Source organism: Crocodylus porosus, unplaced genomic scaffold (genome assembly GCF_001723895.1).
Source record: "Crocodylus porosus isolate Cpor-Errol unplaced genomic scaffold, CroPor_comp1, whole genome shotgun sequence".
Lineage (NCBI taxonomy): Eukaryota > Metazoa > Chordata > Crocodylia > Crocodylidae > Crocodylus > Crocodylus porosus.
The window spans coordinates 3,292,997-3,304,305 of NW_017728924.1; the positions used below are offsets into that span (position 1 = coordinate 3,292,997).

An 11,309-nucleotide genomic window follows, 5' to 3' on the forward strand; every position below is an offset into this window, starting at 1 on the left:
GCGATGCCAGCTAGCAGCAAATGGCTGGAGCCCTTGTGAAGGGAACACATTCAGGGGGTTGTAAAAAAGGTACAAATTGTATCATTCCTACAGTCTCCTGCTGGTTGACCCAGAGTGAGGCCAGTCTCGGCTCAAGTAGTTTGCTTTTGCAGAAGTGAAATGAGTCGCCTTCCCCAGCAGTAGCTATCGAAAAATTCCTTCTACTTTCTCCTTTATACATGTACACAACCTAGAGTTATATACAACTCTCCTGCAGTCAAGTGTACAAGCCAGGATGCAGCAGATGTGGCGGTAGAAGAGGAAATGAACTGGCCAGTCTGAATGATCACGTAGGCGCCTGTGTAACGTATAGCATTTTGATACAATTATGGTTTAGAGAAATCTCAGAAAGCAGAGATGGAAGAAAGTAGAGGGCCTGTGCTCTTGGCTCAGAATCAATGCAATCAGGGCTGCTACAGGGGACAGGTTTAGTAATTTATGAATTGTCCAGTGGCCTCAATTGATAGAGTGGGAAATTCAAGGGTAACTGAATCGTTCTCTGGACAGTAAGTGAATGTAGTGCATCAAAATGGTCTCAGAATAACAGGTGAGCCACAGGCAGCAGCAGTAAGAGATTCTGCACCTTGGTTATCACTGCAACCCTCAAAACCTGTGTGAATGAGCCTCTGGGAAGGAGACTCAAGGCCTCTCAGCCCTCTGACTCTCTGCTGTGAATAGCAACTTACAATTAGCACTTCTAGCTCTTTAATGTTTGCAAAGTGTTATAAACGTTTAATTGGTCCCCACAACAGCCCTGTGAGGTAGGCAAGCCACCTGTGAAATGGGGAAAACACTACTTACCCTCATTTAGAAAGCAGTGCGAGGCTGATGGTCAAGAGTAAGTTTTCATTTTCACAGCACTGGTGGGACAGTTGCAGTACACAGGTTAAATGGCTTGTCTAAGCAAGGAAGGAGCACAGTATTTCTGTAAACTGAACTCATACACAAGGTCCTCAATCTCTGCCATCTCCCCCCCCAATAATAATATTTTGAAAGGACATTTTTTTTTTTAATAATTCCACTGATAACCTGAATAGACTAAGAGATAACATGAACTTTGAGAAATGTACAAATAGTCAAACTTAGTGATCTGGGATTATTTGCTATTAGTTGTGCTAAAATATTCAGTCACTTCATAGTTAAAACTGATGTCAACTCACCATTCTCTAATCGAATTACTGACAACACGTGGCACATAAAGAACTTCTGTTTACGGAACACACGTCTGGATTTACAAAGTGATCCACAGTCAAAAGCTCAAGTTTTGTTATTAAAGCATGGCCGTGTCGAACATGAGCAAACATCTGTTTATTTTAGTTTGAAATGAGAGACATTTTGTACAACCCTACATCGGAATCAAAACCCGATATTCAAAACAGTCCACCCCTCATTCCTGCTTAGTCTGTCAGCTTTGTGAAATGTCACTGGCATTTGTACTTCAACACGAAGTGTGATCTTCAAGTTAAGAACATACCATGTACTGATCTTAGGACTAAGTTTCTGCAGCCGAGTTCCTCCCCAGCCATCGTTGCTCACAGTGCTTTGAAAGCTACTAACATTCTTACTACAACGGTTTGAACCTTTGTTACTTATGCCTGGTGTCCTATGAGCTTTCGCTGCAAACTCCTTTATATTATACTTGTTTATGTAAAAGAGTTGATTCCTGATTTTTACCTCTGTCATATCAGAAATTCACTGAATAGACTCAATGTCCATGGCACGTTTGCTACGACAATGTGTGACTTTAGTATATAAAACAAAAGAGCCAGTTTTCTTTAGGCAGGGTTAATTTCCATCAGTCCATTTTGAAGACGGAGGAACTACAGATGAGTGGGGTTTTTAATGTGTTCCTATACCGCTGCATGGACTTATGGGAGAAGGCATTTGCTTTCTCCTGTGCGCCTGCAGTCCATGGGGAAAGTTTCTAACAAAGTTCTTTGTTAGTGTTTGTAAGACTGGATATAAGGTTTAATTGAGGGATTTGTGCTGAATGTTCTTTCGCTTTGAGTCTTAGTGCTGCAATGCTGGACGTTTTCCTTTCAACTGCTGCCGGATCAGCGAAGGCGGTGAGAGCAGGGTCTGATGGGGGTCCGGGAGCTTTCATTACTACTGACGCTGTTGTCATGAGAGGATTTAGAGCATTGAGGAACCTGTATTTGGGGGGGGGGGGGGCGGAAAAAAAAAAATCTAATATTACACAAGCTGAGAATTACTTACAGAATGAGCCTTAGCTTTATTGCCAAAGCTCAGCACAAAAATGTACTGAAGGAGTTAATTTTTCTTTTTTCCAACGGCAACTTTGATTTATTCCCCAAACTTTACTTAGTATGGGATTCAATTCTGCTTTGCCTTTGACATTCCTTCCTAAACCCTGGATACAGCTTGATATTCAGAGCCCTGCACTGCATGGGGCTAGTAAGAAGAGTAAGACATGGTAAGAATATGGTAGCATGCTAAATCCCTCTCAAAACAAGCCTCGTAACACTGTAGGCCAGCACGCTCTATGGAAACAACAATAAAACACCTCAATAAAAGGAACAGTTTACAGGCCTTTGTGTAACAGATTTGTTGTGACAAGTTATTTCATGCGAAAAGCAGCATAAATCAGCGTGGCAGAAAGTGCTGCTTGTTAATCCGAGGCTGTGGCACAGGCTGTAATTTTAGAAGGGAGAGGACCAGCCTGTGTGTCAAGCCAGCATAACGGCAGGTCTTGGTGGATACATTTCAGGCCTGGGGGCAGGTAAAAGCTAGGAGCGAATCCTTAGCTGGTGTAACATGTTGGAGTGCAATGAATATCTCCCCCCAAGTCTTCAAGGTGGGGCTTACTGTGGCCTATGGCATCATGCCCGCTGCAGTGGGGCAGGGCTGGGTGTATGGTCTGCAGTAACAGTAACATTAACTGTACGACTGTGGCCCTGACCCTTAAAAGGCAGCAACCTCTTCCCTTGGTCCCATACAGACAAGCCCATGTTCTCATCTACTGGGTGGGAATGTCTAGCATTGCCCTCTGTTTCAGGGGCAGGCAATTATTTTGGGCGGAGGTCCACTTACTGAGTTTTAGCAAGCTCTTGAGGGCCGCGCGATAGGCAGCCAGGGGCAGATAAAAAAAAAATTTAGAAAAATTAAAATTTAAGGGCCCCACGGGCTGGACAGAATGGCCTAGCAGGCCGCATCTGGTCTGCCAACTGTGTTTTTCCCCACCCCTGCTCTATTTGGTAGAGCTACTGTGAGCTAATATCCGTGTCCGCTCTTGGAGATATTAAGATGTGCCAGTATGCAGCAGCGAATAAGATCAGAAGGAAATCTGTGCTTATTCCACATTAGAAGTCAGTCATTAAGACCATGATCCCAGAATCAACAGGCCCAGGATTTCACCCAATTGTGCTGTAAACAGACTTCAGTTTGGGGGACTGGTTAATGTAAGACCAAATACAGCTCATCTTGTCCCTATAGCAAGTTTCTTCTGTTAATTTAAATACTGAAACTCACTTCATCACAGCACAGGTCAACTATTTCCTCCTAAAAAAAGATGACTTTCAACTAGTTTTATATTTAAATGAATTAAATATCATTAAGGGGCAATTGAGAGACTCCATACCTTCCAAAATGTGGATTTAAAATTGGATTCCTGAAGAGAGAGGTCCAGGTGAAGCTGCTGAGTCCAAAAGGCCCTAAGGATGCCGGGCTGAAAGCTGGTGATACAGAGGGTACAGCTAGCGTTGACAGTGGGAATGATCTCCATGTGTGGTCCAGAAGAGGAGACTGGCTTAAAGGAACATCCAAGAAGAGACCCAAGGGATGTGCCAAGGAGACACCGGGAACATTCCCTAAAATTTCTGTTTTTTCACGTTTCCTCCATTTTGCCCTTCTGTTCTGAAACCAGACCTTGGAGAGACAGATTACAGGATTAGCTATGTTCTCGTTGGTGTTGCTTCTGTCAGTCAGAGTAGGCAATGTGCACACAGAAAAGGAGTTATTGTATAAGGACAGTTACTTCATATTAAACTTTCAGTTTACAAAGGAATAATGCATACAAGCATGTTAGACTGGAACAAAGAGCGGTGTCAAGAATGATGTTATGGAAGTCCTAACAAGCAACCCGTTGACCAGTTTAAATTTGTAGGGTCTAACAGCTGCTAACTGAATTGCTACTTCTTGCTACTCTTTACCAAAACTGAAGCAGCAAAATGCAACAAAAAATTTAAGAGTGGCTGCCTCAGACTGAGCATGGTAGCACAGACTGAGTACAGTTTAGAAAGTCTGAATATCTATTTAGAGAAGGATTTTAAAAGAAAAAAAGGTTTTGAGAATTTTTTTGCCTTGCTTATCTGCCATACATAATCATGTAAAATTGATTAATTTACCTGTCCTGCCAGAGAAATTCAGATTGTTTGAACCTTCAATAACCAAGAATGAACAGAACATGGAAACATGCAGTTCTTAGAAAGGGACTTTGGGTAGGAAATCATAGAAAATGAGCATTGGCAGGAGACCTCAGGAGGTCATATCTAGTCCAACCCCCTGCTCAAAAGCAGGACCATCCCCAAGTAGATCGTCCCAGCCAAGGATTTGTCTACCCTGGTCTTAAAAACCTTCAAAGGATGGAGATTCCACAACCTGCTCTCGTGCTTTACTACCCTCCTAGTGAGAGAGTTTTTCCCCAATATCCAACCTAAACTTCCTTTGCTTTTAAAAGACTTGAGCCCATTGCTCCTTGTTCTGTCATCTGCCACTGCTGCGAACAGTCCAGCTCCATCCTCTTTTGAACCCCCTGCAGGTTGTTGAAAACTGCTATTAAAGTCCCCCATAGTCTTCTCTTTTGCAGACTAAATATGCCCAGTTCCCTCAGCCTCTCCTCAGAAGTCACGTCCCCCCGGCCTCTCGCTATTTTTGTTGCCCTCTGCTAGACTTTCTTCAGTTTGTCCACATCCTTTCTGCAGTGTGGGGTCCAAAACTGGACACACTACTCCAGGTATGGCCTCACCAGTGCCAAACAGAGGGGAAGAAATCACTTTTCCCCACGTGTGCTTTTAGCCTTCTTCTCAAGGGCACACTGTTAGCTCATTCCACTAATTTTTCCACAGCGAACCCTGGGTCCTTTTCTGCAGAGCTGCTTAGCCAGTTGCTCCCCAGCCTGTACTGGCTGTGTGGTTAATACTGTGTCATACTTTTGCTGATATAAAAAATAGCTTACTATCAATCATGATCCTGTGTTGTCCACTATTTTAACCTGCCGACTATATTTTTAACATTCTTAGTAAAGTTAAGCAACAGTATTTTGATATTGCTAAAAACTTTTGTTTTAACATTAAAATTACATATAAAATTGAAAAAAAACATACTAGTTTCGAGTTAGTCAAAATCAAAACATGCAGAATGAAAAACATGTTGAAAGAAGAATCCAAGTGAAGTCCCCCGTTTTAATTTGGATCCTTTTGAAATATGTTGAGTTTCATTAAAATAAACCTATATTCCTACAAACTTTTGATTTGAAAAAACATGTTTCTTCCAACAGAAAATCGTGCTATTTTTTTCAGCCTGCTCCGTTTAACAGTCACTCCTTCCACCTACAGCAACATGAAACTACTGCAAGTAAGTGAATCAAAACATTCCTGTGCGTAAAGAGTAATTGGCTTTTAAAAATAGGCAAGTCCTATCACAAGATGCTTGTCATTATTTTTATTAGTCTGCTAGCATTAAAGCAATTATACTCTTGCAATTGGAGAAGAGCTGACTGGGAGTCAGGACTACTAGGTTCCTCCCCCTGCCACTAGCTCACTCTGATCCCAGCTGTAGTAATCTTGACTTTGTAAGAATATTTTGATGCCTAATTAAAGTATAGAAAAAAAGTGCAAGAACTTCTCATTTGTACAGGACTTTCTTCTTCAGAAGCTCACACTGATTTCAATGGCAAATGATATAGCAGCTCTACTCACATGGACCTGATCCTGTTCTCACCGCTGTCAATAGCAACTCTCTGAACTCGGTGGGAACAGACCTCGGTTAAGCTTAATCAAACGACAACCTGTAAGTTTTTATATAAGCTTAAAACAGATCCCTGCACAATATAGGTTCCAAATGCTTGTTCATGGAGACCTAAAATAGCAATTAGTGACTGGAGCGCATTGTTAGTCTAGTTAGGAATATTTTGTGGAAGACTAGTGAAGACAAAGTGATTCAGTTGTAACTGTAACAACTAGCCTGGGTGGTTACTGTGGACTGTGTTTAGGTTACTGTTCGGGTCAGTCTGTAATGAGTCTGGCATCTGAAATGGAGGAGGAGACAATGACAGAACCTGGCACAATAGTACCGAACAAATAATCTTGGTAACACAAAGCCAAGTACCAGAAGCTGCTAAAGGTCAAACTTCTCATGGGGAAAATCTCAACTAGGGAAATGCTGAAAAAGCCTTAAGAACACAGATAAGAGAGGGGAACAGGAAAAACAGGTACATTTTAGTCTTAATTCAGCTTCTGTCAGCTGCTAAACAGCTCTTTGCAGATAAATGGCTAGTTTACAAGGAATATTGGTTAGTAAAGATTATTAATCCCGGCTGCCCAAATGAGTATCTTATTGCAGCTCAAAGGACTAGAGGCAAAGAAAATAAAACTGTGATGAGGCCTGAGCCATCAGAGGAAGAACATTTCATTCTGCTATTCCTTTTACCCTATCCATCAATTGTACCCTTTTCCTAGCGCTGTGTGCACACACATACACACTTGCATAATATATAGACTACATTAATAGGCTATTATTAATTTAAGCCATTTTCTTTCATTCCCACAGAAACATAATATGGAGTAAAAAGGGTTTTTTGTTTTTTTTTTTTTTTAACCTTAATGCTAAAATAATTCCTTTAAGCCATACAATTTCTTACGGTGCTATGTATTGGGACTGTAATATCACTGCATTTCTGACTGGTCCAAGTGATTTCAGTTGATTCTTATACTGTATTTAACAAGCTGAATTTAGATTCTCAGCACAGAAGAGCTTATTTAGATTTAAGAGCTCAACTTTGAACACTTGATCTGGGCAAGACCCTCAATGACATGAAACACATCTTACCTTTAACTGATACTGTACACATTGATGACTCTCCATGCTTTAGCCTGTATATTAATTTAAATATCATTCAGACTATATTCAACCACGGCATCACAATAAATTATTCCATTTTTTCCTGACTGTAGAGGTAAACTGCTTTTAAAAAAAAATTTAGTTTCACATTTTTAAAATGAGACATGTCCTTGAAGTTAAACATGTGGCTATGCACACCAGCACAAACTCATGCTGCCATTTAGCTGAGCATGTTCTTCTCATTGGCTGTATGCCCCCTAAATTGCACATTAGATACATCTGCCAGTAAGGAGATGTAGAGTTGGATCTTATCCTACAAACAGTATTCCTGTACTGGACCTTTCACTTGAAAGTTTGGTTATTCTTCATAACCCAAATGGAAATGTGCTGGGCATTTAATATCGACTCAAAACTTAGACTTTAAGGCTCAACAACAACAAAATCAAGTGGAACAAACGCATCCTAGTGTCCAAGGCCCATTTTGTGTGGGCTTGCAGGTACTTCTGGAAGATTTATGGGCCGGGGGGGGGGGGGCTGGAGAAGAGGTTGCGCTTTCCAGAGAAGCAAATCTCCGGTGCAAAACAGACCAGGTGTCTTGCATTAGTGAGCTATACAAGGGATAATTTTGCATTAGATTAGCTTTGTAGAATGACTTTGGGGCAGGTCAAGAGGATACCACTGCTGTTCATTTTTATTACAGTCCAGCTAGCAAACCTAATAGCTGAGTGACTCACTACCCATGCTGCATCTAGCCCCACAACACCTGTATAAAGTGCAATTATTTCTCTGTTGCACTTGGGGAAATGAGGCAAGCAAGAGAGCCTAACTTGCCCAAGGTTACAAGAAACGTCTAGAAGAGGAGGGCTAAACCTGGGCCTCAGGTTCACACTCAAAATTACTGGAGCATCCTTCCTGTCCATGGAGGTGGCTAGGATTCCTACATGGCTGTACCACCAAGCACAGCCAATATGTTGTGAAAGAATCACGAGAACTGGAGTGCCATGACCTGCCATATGCCCATGCTCCCATTTTCCTCTGGTGCCACCAGGAAGATGGATGCATCCTACAGGTGCCCTCGAGCACTGGATGGTGGGAATGGATTGATTAATAGTTTTGCCTCCATGTGAGGGAGCAAGCTATAGCCACGGCATACTGAGCTATTTTAGTTATTAGTAACCTTTGATATAATGCACATAGAGGGTCCAGCAGAATACTTGGCTCCTCGGTTAAGATCCTTGATGGACTTGAAGGAAAGCAAATTTCAAATGTGACAAATATTACACACACAAATTCAGTGACTGAGCATTGTAAGGGCCGTGTATGTTTTCGGAGAACTTTTCCTGAAGGTGGGAAGTTCTCCGTCCCAAACCCAGCATTACAGACAGGTAAAGAAATTAATGGGGCCAGATTGCCAGGTGGGATAAACACTCAGTGATCCACTGAATCGTATAAGCTGAAAGGCTGGCCCAAGACACAGTCAGTAGTAGGAGAATCAAACAACCCTGCAAGTAAGGGGACAAGCTGTGTGCATACAGATGAATAAGAATAGATACTGGGAGCCAGATCAGACCGGTAGTTCATAGCCAGATTGACAAGCAAAGCAACACAGTTGATATCCAATATACAGCACGGGCTGTCTTTACTATGACTTGATTACGTGTTAATTTGGATTCTTCATGTTCTTTTTGAAACTAGATTTTTGTTTATTTATTTATTTTTTAAAATCAAGAGCTAATGCTTGCTATGTACTCAAGGTGCTTTCTTGCTTGCCCAAGATATGAAGTGCAGTTTCAATACCTTAAAACAGTGGTCTCCAAACTTTTTTGATTGCGCACCCCATCAGTAAAAAGTTTTTGAGCATGCACCCCCAATATATGTATATTTATATAAATAGAAGTTCTAATATTTTCTTCCCGCACCCCAATGGATAGTCTTGTGCACCCCCTGGGTTATGCACACCCCACTTTGGAGACCACTGCTTGAAAAGATACTGTGTTAAATAGGAGCATTTAGACTCAGGAAAAGCTATTCAAGTGATTCTTCATTATGTTAAAATTGCAATCTCTTTTCTGAGGAGGACTGCAGCATGCAAGATTTGTTCCTGAGTCTTTTTGCTTGTAGTGGAAAATGCGACAAAAAAAATACCTTCAGTAAACCCCTGACTACCCAAGCTAAAAATTTCCATCGGGTAGGTATTTTCATCTCAGCCCCAGAATATATAACATATATATATTGAAAATGATCATACTATTTTACTTAATCAATCTTTACAGAAAATAGTGTTGCTGTTCCTAGGTTAAACTGGGGGAGGGTAAAACTATGTAAATGCCTTTATGAACTACATAACTAAATATTTAGATGTGAACTAATGATTCATCACTGTTCTTATTGTGACTTGCATGTTAAACACGCAACACGTGCATTAGATTCTGGAGCTTAAAAGAAATTGCACTGAGAATCTGTAGTCCTTGAGACAGATTGAAGAGAAGTGATGCTATGAATTTGCTGATGGACCTTTACAGACCAGGGACAAGTACCAGACTGTAAAGCATTATGCTTAGCTTTCCCGTCTTAACTTTTTAATACTGGCTACCTTGAGGATAGGTCTCTTTCCTTTGCATCAAATATTGAAAAGGCAGATTTTAAAGGATTGAAGTTGCAACAGATGTTGACAACAGCCAGAAAATTTCCAACTAAACTTAATTATTTTATATGATACTACCCTCATTTTTGTTTCTAAAATAACTTCTTCCACTGCTTAATTTTATAGGGCCAACATATCAAATCTCTACTTTGAATCTACAGACTTTTTGTTGGTTTGTTTTCAATATGTTGACTTAAACATGAAATAGTTTAAACAGAGTATGTACAAGTCTTTCAAGCCACTTCTTTGTTTGGAAAGCTACGGGCATATGGATCTTAAAATCATCCTGGCAAAGAACAGCGTATTTTTAAATGTTTGCCGAGATGTACAAATATGACCATCTATTACGACGTTTCATTTTGAAAGCTCTGCTTTTGGAAAGGGAGGGAGCATACCAACAAAAGACCTCCATCAACGTGAACTGGAAAACAAAATAAAGCCAGCAGGACTATGAAAAGTAACAAAAAACCCCCCAACAACAGGTAAGACAAAGCTCAGAATATTTGTTTCAAAATACACTGTGCACAATCAGAGCTGCCTGGGAGTCCTCGGCATCTGTTACTCACCTGAACTCTTGCTTCTGTTAAATCCAGACGCATAGCCAGCTCCTCTCTGCAGAAGGAAGAGCCAGAGGTGATTTAGTGCCTGGATTTCTCGTGGCGAGGTGGCTAGCACCTCAGTAAGTGCCCCGTCCCCACATGTAAGTGTTAGTCAACAGACAGCGCCTGATGAAATAAGCCTGCTGCTTACGAAGCCTTCTGCCTGCCCCGTGTCGCTGGCTTAGTCGGTCCAGAGGTTCCAACCTTTTTCATATCGTGCGCCCCCTTCCAGATTCCCCACCCGCCTGCCTGCCCCTACCAGCACAGAGTTGATATTTGAACCCCTTCATTGGTCTTACGAAGGACAATTATAATAATGAAAGTTATACCCGCCATTATACAACTTCTCCCACATACCCCCCAGAGAGGTCTTGTGCCCCCCAGGACTCTGCGTACTATTTTGGGAACCCCCGAGTTAGCCTATATGGTGCGAAGTCACCCTGCCTGCCGGTAAAGAGCCAGTCTCTGCTCCCTGCCGCTCGCCAGGCTCGCACCCTGGCTCTGTCCGAAGCTGGCGAGGTCTGTCAAGCCTCTGCTTTCCAAGCCCCAGTGCTGGATGTGCTGGGAGTGCCGAAGCCTCCGCCCCAGCCCCCTCACCCTTGTCGGCACTCGGAGCCAGGCCAGGGGAAGCCAGCTGGGTTTGGCCCTGCTCCCCCGGCGGTGCGCAGACCAGGTCTCCCGCCCGGCGGCTGGGCTGCCCTGGGGTGCGCTCCCCAGCCCAAGTCCCCGCAGCCGGGACCAGGTCCCTGTGAGCCGGCTGCCGTGGGGCGCGCCCCCAGCCCACAGGGGGGCCCCGAGCCAGGCCGTCCCCCGCGAGGCGCGGCGGTACCTGGCGAAGACGTCGGGGTAGTGCGAGGCGCGGAAGGCGCGCTCCAGTTCCTCCAGCTGCCGGCTGCTGAACGTGGTGCGGTAGCGCCGCTGCTTCCTCTTGGCCGGCCCCGGCCCCGGCC

At 42.9% G+C, this 11,309-nt stretch overlaps 1 protein-coding gene across 1 annotated transcript in view; it reads right to left on the minus strand.

Moving 5' to 3' along the window:
* Positions 1-788: 788 nt before the first annotated feature.
* Positions 789-11,309, minus strand: part of ESX1 (ESX homeobox 1) — a 33,451-nt gene continuing 22,930 nt past the window's right edge. The window contains exons 4-7 of the mRNA XM_019540451.1: positions 11,189-11,298; positions 10,327-10,372; positions 3,638-3,924; positions 789-2,189 (exon numbers count right to left, since the gene is read on the minus strand). Of these exons, the coding sequence (XP_019395996.1) occupies positions 1,964-2,189; positions 3,638-3,924; positions 10,327-10,372; positions 11,189-11,298 (669 nt within the window). The 3' untranslated portion in view covers positions 789-1,963. The remainder of the gene's footprint in view (positions 2,190-3,637; positions 3,925-10,326; positions 10,373-11,188; positions 11,299-11,309) is intronic.